Genomic DNA, 13,785 nt, shown 5'->3' with positions numbered 1-13,785 from the left:
TTTCCTGACCAACTTGCATTGATGTCAGTGAAATGCTCACGGTGATCCACAAGCATCTGGAATACCACAGAGAAGTACCCCTTCCTATTGATGTACTCCATTGTAAGGTGGTCCAGTGCCAAAACTGGGATATGTGTGCCATCTATTGCCCTGCCATAGTTATGGAATCTCATTGCTGCAAATCCATCCACTATTTCACGCACACTGCCCAGAGTTACAGTCCTTAGTAGCAGAATGCGATTAATGGCCCTGCACACTTGTGATAACACAGCTCCAACGGTGGACTTACCAACTCCAAACTGATTAGCAACTCACCGGTAGCAGTCTGGAGTTACTAGCTTCCACACAGTGATTGCCATGTGCTTCTCCACTAAGAGGGCAGCTCTCATTCTGGTGTCCTTGCGCTGAAGGGCAGGGACTAGCTCTGCACAGAGTTCCATGAAGGTGACTTTGCGCATTCGAAAGTTCTGTCGCCACTGCTCATCATCCCAGACCTGCATAACGAAGCGATCCCACCACTCAGTGCTCGTCTCGCACCCAGAAGTGGCAGTCCACTGTGTGCAGATGTTCCGTGAATGACAACAGTAATGCAGTGCTGTTTGTCTGCATGTCACTCAGCAGGTCAGGCTCCTTGGATTCCACTTCCAAGACAGAGCTCATGATGTACTGCGCGACCAGCCGCAGCGTTCAGAACGCTGAAAGCAACAGTGGAGAGTAGTGCAGGATCCATCTTTTCTGATACAGATGGTGGGTGCAGGGAGCCGTTGAAAAAATGGTGCGAGTCGCTGCCAGCAATGAAATGAATGATGGCATGGAAACGCAATGCACCATGGGACACTGAACCAGCACTCATGCTGCTCCGTGCTTCTATCCCCCATTCCCAGAATTCCTAGCGGCAGAAGCTGCCGAGTTGCACAGTGGGCTAACTGCCCACGATGCACTGCTCTCACTGTCAATACTAGAGCACCAAATGTGGATGCGTTTTTATGACAAAATGAGTGCTGTGTGGACGGGTGCGAGCACTGTAATTATAGCGCTTTTTTATCACCGAAAAAACTACTGTCAACAAAACTTTCTACTGTACACAAGGCCTAAGAAACAGGAACTTAAAGAAACAAAGCAGGAAGTGCCCACATTAATGCATCAAATGGTAACTTATAGTTTCAAATAATTTACAAGAAATTTAAATTTTCGTTAGTTATCCCATCCCCAAGCAAGTGTATGGTATAATGATTACACAAGCATAAACTGTCTTTGATATTGTATATTCTAGGGAAAGAATCTGTGTAGCTGCATGTGGTATGTGTTAACCACAATAATAAACAGTGAGGAAAAACATGTGCCTTTGAAATTCTCCTCCTCAAGTTTACATCACAACTTGAAATGAATTTTGCCAAACTAGTGTGAATGACACACTGGGACCTCTCTGATTTCGGAGAGGCAAACAGATGCTTTGTGTGATATTAGGAACTAATCCAAGAAAGAACATGTTTTCATGTATAGACCTAGTCAATTATATTAAAATGATTCCACATGGGACAGACTCATTCATGCATCGTTAGAAAGTGCAACATTTCATCAACTTAATTTTGTTTTCAAGAACAAAATTGGGAATGTGTCCAACAGGAACTATGTCTATTCATTTATCCAACTAATTTTTGATGGAAACTTTCTTACTAAAACCAGTTTTGACTGTTGACGTCTTTTCATTCCGCTTGCCAATTTTGCTATTTAAATGATACTCTGGGGCAAATTTGGAGTGCATTGTGGAGTTTTGTCACAGACTCTCTCAGACTTAACTCCCTTAAGTAAGTGCTTTGAATAACTTGTCTAATTATGGTCATCAAAAGTAAGAGGTATCATTCTTTTTCTAAAAAAATACTGTGTGCATTGAAGCATAATAATCAGATAATGGAATTTTAAAGCCTCCAAAACAACAGCAGGCACAAGACAGCAGTCAAATAGATTTTAAAACTGGTCTCCCTTGTGTAAACCTTTTTGATATAAGCTGGTTCCTCCCTTGGCTACTCCCTTTGGAAGCCATCAGTGATAGCTTTACTTCTTAATGTTTGTGCTTGTGGGAGTTTAAATCCAACCTACTGGATAACATTACTGTTTTGTGTTCATTCTCAATTTGCACCATCACTTAAAAGAAGAAAGAGATGAGCTAACTGTCTTGGATAGTTTGAGACAGTATTGTTCTTTCAGTGAGGGATTAATTTTATTTGGCTCTTGCTGAATGAGGAACCAGTTTTGAGACATTTGTGTTTGTAAACAGGGTTCTGTTAAAACATATTTGCTACCACCTGAATTTTGTATAGTGACTCCAATTCACAGTCACCTTACTAATGTAAGTATTATGAGATATACTGATTACATTAGGGGAGATGTTTGCCAGTTTTCATTATTTCTGCAAGACTTTTTAAAATTACAATTTAAAATTAAGTTGAATCATTTGCCTAAGTATTATAATAAATAACATAAAGGGCCAAGTTCTGACTGGCACTGGAAACAGAGGTAATACCTCTCAAAACGAGTATACTAATATACTTCAAAAGCACCATATTCTGGGTGAGATCAACTGACTTGCGGCTCCTTCACATATACTAATCCTGCTATGGTCTGCCTGTATCCACCTGTCATCTTTTGTTTTATGCTTAGATTGTAAGCTGTTTGGGGCAGAGACTGCCTTTTTATTCTGTGTTTGTAAAGGACCTAGTACAATGGGATCTTGGTCCATGACTGGGGGCTCCTAGGTGCTATAATAATACAAATAAATTGTAATAATAAGTAAATAACGATAATAATAATATTAATATTAATAGCCAGGGGGCTGTGAGCAGGGCAGGGCAGTCCCATACGCAAAGCCACAGAAATAAATTGGTTGCTCCCCCTGACTATGCTACGTTACATCCATCCAAGATATATGTTACAGAGGACCTGCAGAGCAGCCTCTCTCTGGTCTTTCACAATTCAGGCAGCCAACTTCTGTTTGGTCAAAAAACATGTTGCATGCTTGGTAGAGATTGGAAGTGGGTATATTTATAACATTTTCTGACTGTAAAAAGAATTAAAATATAATGTAATGTAAAAAGTATGAAAATGATTATTTTTATCTCTAGTTTTTAATGATAATCATTGTATCTAGTGTTTTGTTGTGTCTATCTTGCCCACCACTTTTTTAAACAGTTTTGGTTAAAAAGTTAAAAATATAAAAAACTGCTGAGAGAGAGAGAGGGAAGCGATTGTTGGTGGAGAGAGAAGAAAGCCTGTGTGCACATTATAGGATTTAATTACTGCTGAAGAAGAATGCACCCAAATAGTGGCTACTTTATCTTATTGAAAAAGATTCCACGTAAATACAATTGCAAAAATCCTACCCACACACCAGTAAATCCCTGCCACTCCTTGTGAATGATAGATATCACTTGCATCCTGAGTCATGCTTATGATTTGGAAAGAATGCAACCCTGTTGAATCATGCTGGCATTAAACAATCTCCCCATTGTAACAGCTGAAAACCTTACTAACATCAGAAAGTGGAATCCAAATTCTCTTTAGATAGTATCAGTGTCTCAGGGGGAAGCAGTTTTTCTGTGTCATTTAATTATTCTGTTACCCTCCGCCATCCTTAATCACACCGAATAGTACTTAACTCTTTTAGTAGTCCATTGATTCTACTGTGATTATTCAGAGAATAAGGAAGTACTCAGTGTGAGTAAGAGTGGCAAAATCTAGCCCTAAATTATTGCACATAGCAAACTATGGCATTTCTCAAATCTATATATATACATACTAGCCATCACACAGCCATATTTTAGCACCTAAAAGATATTTCTCAGTATTTTTGTGCCCCAGGGGAAGATTTACTAACATGAACAAAGAGCAAAGGAGATTTAGTTGAACAGTTATTATAGCAGCTAGAGAATACTAATTTACATTGATGTATGTTTAAAAAAAAAAAAAAGATAATTTTAATGTTAACATCCTTTGCTTTTGCAGACCACCACATTGTCCGTGAGTAAGACAGATTTTAAATATTGATTGCCCATTAACAAAGTTACACAACACACAGCAAATTTCTCAAATAACAAAGCTTAATGTTACATTCTGAATATTGACCATATGAAGAAAGTCCATGTCCTACCTTGTAGCCCTTGTTGTTAATGATGAAACATTATCAGGCAGTGGTGCAGCAGCAGGTAAAAGATCCAAGACGTCTTGATCACCAGATCTTTCTGTACTCTTCTTTTGCTGCTTTTTCGTTTTTATGTCTTGCCCATCACCAGGAGGTTGGCCTGGTTCTGGAGTCAGAGCTGAGGAAACATTCTGAAACATTAAGGAAAAGGATCAGGTAAATAGCTCATAATATAGTCTAGAGTACAGAAGATTTTGTAGACCATTATGTAGCTTCCATCATTTTGTTCCATCCACTGACAAAACTTTTGAGTAGGTACATATGATGGACGTCAGAGATTCCATCCTTAGGCCATTTTCTTTTCCTAAGTGTATACTGAACAGAGGGAAATAGTTGAGTCAAAAATAAATAGAAGAAAAAGAGCAGGGATGAAAGAATGCAACAACTGTTCTGAAACCACTCAGGGCATTTATTGGCCCAAAGAGAGTAGCATCTTCTCTATCTCAAGCCCAGCAAATGTTTCCTTGTGCTAAGAACATTTACAAGGACCAGAAGGAAGGATGGAAACAAGCTGTAACTTTTTTATTCATAATGGTGACAAATAAATACAGTAAAAATCAGCATTAATCAGTATAGGACCCAAGGCATAATAATTCAGAGCCATATTTCTAATTCTCACCCATATTACGAGGGTGTTCAGACCCAAGGTTTGGGATTGGATTAGTGAAGATAGAAAAAAGAGAGGAAGGCCTGATTCTCAATTGTGCAATCATCCACACCCATGCAAAGGGAGTGTGAAATATTGTCATTCTGACTTGATAACATTATCTCCACTTTTCACAGATGTAAATGCTTGCACAAAATATACATCAGAGGAGCATCTCGCCCAGAGTGTGAGTAGGCTCCACTCAGGACTCGGTAGGCCAAGCGTGCAGCCTTGTTGGCAGCATAGGAGGTCATATAAATATGGCATGAATTTTTCTTTACAGTAGCTTTCCGTAGACCTGATGAAGTCTCCCCGCTCACATTCCTACAAATGGTAACAGTTTCAGAAATTTCAGCATGGCATTAGCTCCCTGGCTGACAAACACGTATTTTACTTCAAAAGAGAAACTGTCCTCAGCATTTGTTTCAGTGTGGAGGCCCTCTCTATCGCCCATCCACATACCTGAAGCTCTAAGGGCATGTCTGCACTGTATCTAGGAGCAAACCTCCTAGCTTGGGTCAACAGACTTGTGTTAGCAGAGGTTGGACTAGAGTGCTAAAGATATCCAAATAGACACTGCAGCTGGGGCTGGAGCTCAGACTCTTCACCTGGGAGGAAGGGTGGGCTTGAGACTCCAACCTTCAGCCTGAGCTGCAAGGTCAAAGCGACATCTACACACATTTATTTAAAACAACCTCCACAAATATTGTCCAATTGGGTGCATTCCTTGACGGCACCGACACTATGACATCTTATCCATTTAGAGTCAAATTCTGCCTGGCACTTACTCAGTGAAAGGAGGGTGCAAAGAGCATTCCTACACCTTGCATCATTCATGCAAAGGTCACCAAAGGGGATGAACGGGTAGGACATGGGGCCATTTTCTGGCTCTGCTACTCACTGTGGGGTCAGTGGATCTGACTGGCTGCCTAAAAGAGAGGGAGGAGAGGTAAGTTGCATCCATCCCCTTTAGTGGTGCATCCACTAAGCTCCAGGATGCTCTGGAGAAACTCTGTCTCCCCAAGGCAAAATGCTTCTTGATGCTCCACCTGGCCTGGTGCAGCCCAAAGTGCCCAGTCCTGAAACAGCAACCACTAATATGAATGGAGCCCCAGGGGTAAGACAAGAAGAAGCTGATACGACTGATTTGTTGTTCTGAGTGTCTATATTTGAATTTTCTTCATTTACCAATGAAGTTGATAAGTTGGACTTTTCATGGTCAAACCTGAGAGCCAGAGACACCCAGTGGATCAAAAAAAAATTGTGCATGTAAGCACAATGAAAAGGAGTAAACATTCCGGACATACTACAAGCATAAAGGAAAGAAAGAATTGTCAACATCCTTCAGGCTCAATGCAAAACCGATAAGCTCTCGCATCATCTTCCTATCCCTGGAGGGAAAGTACACACTTTTGTTTACATAACAGTGCTGCAGGCTCATCTTTGTCACAACCTTTTCAGTTGTGATGGGCTGAGGGCTCCAGGGCTGTTTACTCTGTGTGTGGACATCTAGTTTGTGGGCTTTTTCTCTCTCTAGGTATGTATATGGCTCTTATCACTACAGTATCTGAGTAGCTGCCAAGATTTAAAAAGAAAATCTCTTTTCTACCAACAGAGGTTGAGTAATTTATAATTGTGTGCAAAACAGAGAGACTCTGTGGTGTGTGTATATACATGTGTGTGAAGAATTCAGTGAGGGAAAGGAATATTGAAGAATTGCATTTTGCATTTTATTCTGAAAGCTGTGACCTCTGTCTTTATCTTATCTCTTGCAGAACAAGTTCTAAAGCCTAGGTCCTGCTCATGTGAATGTTCTGACTCCCTCACTCTTGAGCCTTCCCTCTGCTGGTTGACAGTTTTGTAGTTGCAGCAGAAATTAACCTCACACAATAGTTATGGTCATAGAAGGAAAGGAGCTTTCAGGGCTAATCTCTTGGAGGCCTTTGCATTGTTGTGTTAAAGTCAGTCCTTAAACTGGACTTAATTAAATAGGAAAGCAGTGCAGAAAGTACCCTGGTGAGATCTCACAGCAAACTATGCTGTTAAGCAGATAAACTGATTTGTACTAGTTATAGCTTTTTTTCCCAATGTCTTTGGCTTTATTTCTAGTTATGATGAGCTGCAATAATCAAAGCCAGGTCACAAATCCCAGTATCACAGTAGCCAACTCTGTGTCCAATACGATGGAGTGTAACCTTCTGGCCAGTGAGAGATGGATATGGGTTTTTTTATTTGATTGGTTGGTTTGGGTTTTTTTTTGTTTTTTGCTGCCATGATTATTTGAAAATCCAGTAGCACAGAAACTTAATAGAACCAAAAGAGAACAGACCAATTTAACAATCTCTGGGCAGTGTGGGGATGTTATAGAGAAAACTTGTTCTTCTAAGTACTTCCCTCTTCTTCTAACATCACCTTAATTTTTCCTGGGTTCAATTTTAGTCAATCGCTTTATCAAGGTGCTGACTTCAGCTAAGAAAGCTGGGAGGCTGTGCTTTCTGTGAGTGATGTACAGATAGCTGTTGTTTGCTGGCACTAAAACCTGTGTAGTCTCCCCATGCCTTCATATAAAGGTTGAGCAGGAAGGGAAAGAGGACTGAGGCTATTAATATTCCACTGTTAAGGTTTCTGGATGTAGAGAAACAGTTGCTCACAAGATCCTTCAGGTTAACTGGAGATATATCAGAAATGCTAAATCAGGAAACTGAGGTTAGTTAAAACGTTATTAGATTGTACTTGCTGTTTGGGGCAGGAACCCAGTCTCCTTCTGTACAGCTTCTTACACAATGGGGCCCTGATTCTGATTGGAGCCTTTTGGGTCTACCAGGTTACAAATCATAAATAATAATAGTTGATGCAGATGAGCCACCTGTAGCTCTCAGCACCTCATTTTCTGTCAGTATGTCCCACTCTCAGACTCAGGCAGGTTGAAAGAAATGCAGTGAAGAATTAAGGCATTAACCCACTGTGGTTCTGGTATCTACACCTCAGTACTAATTAATCTCTCTTCCACAAGATCATCCCTTTCACTCACAGGTCTCTTTCAGGTTACAAATCCTCTGTGTCCTACAGACCTGAAGTCATCCCATTTTCAATGTCACAGGGCAATGGGGGATGTCTCCTGCACACAAAGCCATTTATCAAAACTGTTTCCTATAGAGACAACTCACGTCCTCTAAATTTACACCCAGAGCCATGAATCTTGAGAGGAGCATGATGAACCTAAAATTAATGATCAGGGTAATCCTGATTATGGTACTGAAAAAAAAATCCTTGCTCATCAGCATGTCAGATGGCATAATTATCATCAAAGTATCACCCACCAAAACACAGGTAGTAGATATTAGTGATGAAAAAAATATGTTGATATACAGTTACTCATTTGCCGGCTAACAGCTTGATTCTTCCAGACCCTATATGGTGTCATGCTTCACTGTGATGTACATCCAGTTTTTCTAGAAAATCTGTTGCTCCCCAGAATACTCCCGGGCCAGAATTATTTTGGCACGGTTTTGTGTTATTTTGTGTGGCTTCTACTATTTATTACCACAATTTATAGGTTACCTCCATGCACATACGTCAATCTATATTATGTACTTGTGTATATTACAGTAGCACTCAATAGCTCCAGAGAAGGTTAGGGTCTCTTTGTACTAGTCATATAGGAGGGTGTATTGGGCCCTGTCCCAATTATTTTACAATCTATTAAACCAAGATGCAATGAATGTGTGTAACAAACAGTAGTAAGAAGAGGGAATGAGTGGACAAGGGCAACAGTAATGAGAAGATGGTTCCATAGGTTAGCTATAAGCACAAACTGAAGGTCATAAATCATTTAGAAGTTTTTCCACATACCATAAATAAGTATGAACAAACCTTCTATAATTAATCCAACTCAGTTTAGAATGCTTATACTAACATTTTTTCCAAATATCTTTCTACTGGTCAGTGACTTAGTATTTAAGAGATTATGGCCCATAATCAGCCTTCAGCTATACCTGTACAACTCTGACTGGCTAAGGGTAGAACTTGGCCTGGTTTTATATATATGTATTATTCTGAATGTAGTTGTTCTAACAAGTGTAATGTGCAAAAATATGTATATATTGGCTCAATGGTACTGAGCAGTTTGAATGCAAATCTCATTCTTGCCCCCACATTCCCACACCAATAGGTGTCTGGGCCATCATGTATGATAGGAAGGTAAAAAGCACTTTTCACCTACTGAGGCAAGAGCACACAGTCAGGTAATTCAAATTTTTAATATCAAATATCAGGATCTTTAAAAAAATAAATCAAAGTTTAGGTCTTTAAACCAAAAGGGGAGCATATCTTTTAACGGATCAAAAACTGCATTTTGTGTTTATAACACAAAAGCAGGTTTGTGTTCATAGCTTTCTAGTTCATAGTTACTTTTCCATCACAAAAGGATATACACACTAAGTCTATGTCGAGCAGCAGATAAATAAAATTCAACCCCTTTGTCAATGTGTTCAGAATTAAATCACAAAGATATGCAAACAAATTGCTTTACTAGATTTTCCCCACAATACATTCTTTTTAAAGTAAAAAAATTACAGGCTCAGATTCCACCAAAATTCTTTTCTCACCTGGTGAAAAAAGAATTAATAGAGATCATTACCACAAAACGTACAGTTAGAGAGCTGCCATTAAAAGAAACCATGCACATGAAATTAAAGATTACTACTTGTTTGAACTCTAGCAGTCTCTAAAGTGATTTGACACTGCAGTTACCATATAGACATGTAACCTGTCAGTGGAGCATGCTATTTTCTTTATTTTTATTCAATGATCATTGATACAATTTTAAAATAGTTTTTAACCCATTAAATCAGAAAAGAGTTACTAAATGAAGAGTTACTAAATAAGGAGAAACTGCTTAAACCTTTATATTACAAATCAGAAAACAAACCTTTGTTGTAAATTAAGGATGATTAAAAAATAAAAGTGTGCATTAAAATAGGAGTGACTGATATTTCCATACCTTAAAGGACATACAAATATCAGAAGAAAGAACAAATAGCTCAATATTACATTTTTCTTTAAGCTTGTATTATATTTAAGAGAGCAAAATTATTTCTTCTGAAAAAGAAAATATAATAGGGTCTGTATTTAATCCTTGCAAAAGGACAGGTCCCTTATGAATGCACATGGCAAATCTACAAAGATCAGCTTTCAGTATCCCAATCACTGTTTTCTCCTTGTGCAGTCTGTTTGACCAGGGGCTAAAGAGACAGATGATTTGCAAGGATAGTCTATTATTAAATGATTTTAGATCCAAGAGATTTAAATTTTCCATTAAAATCCACTGTTATACTATGGCAAACATTACTGAATCAGAAAGTTCTTGAATACAACATTGTATTCTATTCACAACACACTTCTCTGACACTCATTGAATCTCCCAGTCTGATTTAAAGCCCTAGCAACAGCATTAGCGGCTGCCATGGTATTGTATTACAAATTTCCAAAAGGTCTGACAGTTTCCCCCAACAGATCAGCAGGCTCTTCATTAGGCACCACTAAAACGTTTGTTTTAAAAGTAGAAATTTGTACTTAACAAGCACAAGAGATGGGTGGACATTATTTTGTTTTCTTTGAATGAATAAAGTTACTTCCTTTTAAATCTTCCCCAGTGGTACATTCCCTACATTAAACACACATCCTTTTATGGCAGTTGTTGGAACATGCCACAGTTCTGACTGTTGTTGAAAGTAATCTTTGAAGAGTTACACTAAGTTTCCATTCCTAATAACTCCCTGTGTTTATTGCGAAGGGGAAAAGAGATGGAACAAAGCTTTGAAAGTCTTAATCAATAAACCAGATCTTACCTTTTATTTTCTCCACATCTTCCATTGCTCTTTTCTAATGTGAACTACAAATTATTTCTTAGATTGCTTTAAAAGTTTTTCTGTTAGAATCATCAGTTCTTTCACTCCAAGTCAACCACTTCCTCTGTAAGAAGCTTATGGTGAACAATCTGACTGCAGGTGAATGCTGGGAAGTGGACCAAAGGTCATCCCCATGGTGTCAAGAATCAGATTTCAGAAACAACTGCCAAGCTGACCAAATAGGGAGGGTAACACATGTTAACTGTTAAAGACAGCAGGCCACACATCTTTTCAGCCAAATGGTTTGCACATGTGTGACTTAACAGGCTATTATCAAGTGAAAAAATATGTACATGATACTCTGAAAAAAGGTTCAACTTAATACTTTGTGGTCAATACACTGCTCATTTTCCTGCCCTGAACTGATTTCAGAAAAGGGGAGTGGAAAGTTTGTTCATCCAAAGCTCGAAATAGAGTGTTGGTCATTATTCTTCTTATAGTTACAAATTAAATCAATTTCATATAACTGGATCTGAACCCTTGTGAAAAGAGCCAAAGTGCATCCAAGTAAACAAAGTGGGATATTGCTGCTTGCCAGAAACACCAATCTAATACCCTGGCAGCTATGAGACAGAAGTGCCTATATACATATACGTGCATGTATTAATGTTCCATCTACGCTATGAAATTGGCCAGAAAGTTTACAAGAAGGATTCTTGAAAAAGTTTTCAAGTAATATAGTTGTGCCGATCATGTGGATTGGAAATCACTTTGTGAAAATGAGAACTGTCTGAGCAGAGCTACTTGCAACATTGAGTCCAGCATTTGCATTTTTGTCCTGTCCCTATTGCCAAGGTCATTTTGCTCTATTGCAGTCCCCTTTGTCAGGTAAATGATATTTTTAGTACTGATATCTTTGGTGTTGTTAGTGGTTCGGAAGAGATGTTATTGCACTGTAAGCTATTGCAATAACCAGTGGAGCAGCGGCAGCTTCCCATTTCGATGGGTGAACTCCTCTTCTGCCGCCGCCACTACCTCCTCCTGCAGCAGCACCCTTCGCTGCTGTGACACTCCGTACCTCAAAGTAGCACCCTAGACCCCCATATTCACCACTGTGATCTGATTATATGTTTTTCACAAAGTATGCCTTGTGAGGTATTTTAAAAGTCTTGATCTGTTGAACATTAATAGCCTGTTGAATTATATGTACTATCACTATATGTGAAGTTATGAAGTATTAGTATGTGTATGTTACTGAAATACGTCGTGAGGTTGGGAAACACCCACAGCCAGCCTTTCAGTGGCAACAAAACACCTATTAAGACAGATGTACATCAGGACCAGCCAGACATGTGTTGATTAGCCATTAAGGGGAATGCACTCTCCAAATGGCCATCCCAGAGCCTCCTCAGAGGACACGTAGGCAATGAGGGCTATCTGAACCCCATGTCACAGCAAAGATCTTTCCAGCAGCTGGAAGAAAGTATAAAAAAGGGACAGTAACATCATCACTTTGCTGGCCTCTCTCCTCTCCCCTCTCAAAACCTGAAAGATTGTCTGGAAAACAAAGACTTTGAACTGGGGAGCTTGGTCCCAGGCTGAAACGGAATACAGCCTCTGTATTAAGGACTGTGAGCTACACCTAGCACCTATTTTAGGATGAGAAAAGCTGTTAGAACCAAATTTTGCTTAATCTGTTAAAGTTAGAATTTAGACTGCGTTTCTCATTTGTTCTTATGTAATCAATTTTGATCTCTATGCCTACTATTTATAATCACTTAAAATCCATCTTTCTGTAGGTAATAAATCTGTTTTTATATTTTACCGAAAACAGTGTGGTTTTTGGTTGAAGTGCTCGGGGAATTTCAGCTCATGTTAACAAGGCCTGTTGCACGTCCACTACCCTTGGTCAGAGTGGTGAACTAATTAGTGAACTTGCACTGTCCGAGGGAGTCTTGAGCCGTGTAAAATGATATATTTCTGGGGTGCAAGGCTGGTGGGGTGATTGGCTGGTGCCACAGCACCCTTCCCCACAGCACCATTACCTTAATCCTGAGCCAGTGTGGAGAGTTGGGAACCCACCTTGCTACTCACCCAGCTCCTGTCCCATCAGGGAGGGTACAAGCTCCCTACTCAGGCATTACAACCCTGTGGCCAGGCCAAACCTGAGCAACACTGCAATCCTATGCGTCCGTTCTCAACACTCGGAGCAGGGAGTTAGCAGCAGCTCCTGTCACGTGGGGCTGGGCCTGTGGGGTGAGTGTGGGATGGGTTTTCTCTCCAACTCAGACCCCTTGGCCTCTCGCCTACACCAGGCCAAGATTAGGGTTGCGATATGGGAGCAAAGGATGCTGCTGCAAGTGATCGGTGCCCCCAGGTAACAACTCCCCGTTTCAGAAGCATATTGGGAAACTTTTAGTGCCTATCAGCACAGTCCACAAGGCCAGTTTGTGCCCACTAGAATACAGACCCTCTGGTGTGCTCTAACGCACTATGTAGACAAGCTTCTAGTGAATGCAGAAGTTGCTGCTTGACAGAGCTGTAACATGAGGAGTTCTCTACCAACACAGCAAAGGCAGTGGCAGTTCTCTTGGGGCAGGGACCATCTTTTTGTTCTGTCTGTGCACCCCCAACCACAATGGTCTTGGTCCTTGACTACGGCTCATAGGCACTACGGTAATACAAATAAATAAATAAACAAAACGTCAATGTGTCTTAAAAGTAACCTTGGAGAGACTACGTCTGTGAATAAGGAAGTAATTAAGCTTTCACAACCATTCAGTTTTTAACCTCCCTGCTGAGGGTGCCAGTTATCATGGAGGTTTCTCCATACCACTTTATAACTGAAAACAACAGGACAAATTTTAGGCACTGTGGTAATGAGAAAGCAAAGGCAATTTCAAAATTCTGCTCAGAGACTTATTGTCTGACCCTACAGTAGCATGTTATTTTCCTCCTTTTGAGTGATAAGTGCCCGCCTACTGAAATCTCTAGCTGTGTATGTAAAAATTTTAAAAAATTAAAAAATGCTGTACTTCTACACTGAGCCACTGTCTTAATCTCACTATCACGCGCCATATATTTTTTTTCCT

General features: G+C 39.8%; 1 protein-coding gene across 5 annotated transcripts in view; it reads right to left on the bottom strand.

Annotated features, from left to right (window-relative positions):
- Nucleotides 1-13,785, bottom strand: part of TACC2 (transforming acidic coiled-coil containing protein 2) — a 167,027-nt gene that overhangs the window by 149,729 nt on the left and 3,513 nt on the right. For all 5 annotated transcript variants that reach the window (XM_067561353.1, XM_067561349.1, XM_067561350.1 and 2 more), the window contains one exon: nucleotides 4,148-4,329. In XM_067561353.1, coding sequence (XP_067417454.1) covers nucleotides 4,148-4,329 — 182 coding nt within the window. The remainder of the gene's footprint in view (nucleotides 1-4,147; nucleotides 4,330-13,785) is intronic.

This window comes from Emydura macquarii, unplaced genomic scaffold (genome assembly GCF_026122565.2).
Source record: "Emydura macquarii macquarii isolate MOO-44397 ecotype Brisbane River unplaced genomic scaffold, CSIRO-AGI_Emac_v2 contig_2372, whole genome shotgun sequence".
NCBI classification, from domain to species: Eukaryota; Metazoa; Chordata; order Testudines; family Chelidae; genus Emydura; species Emydura macquarii.
This window is presented reverse-complemented; position numbering and strand designations above follow the sequence as displayed.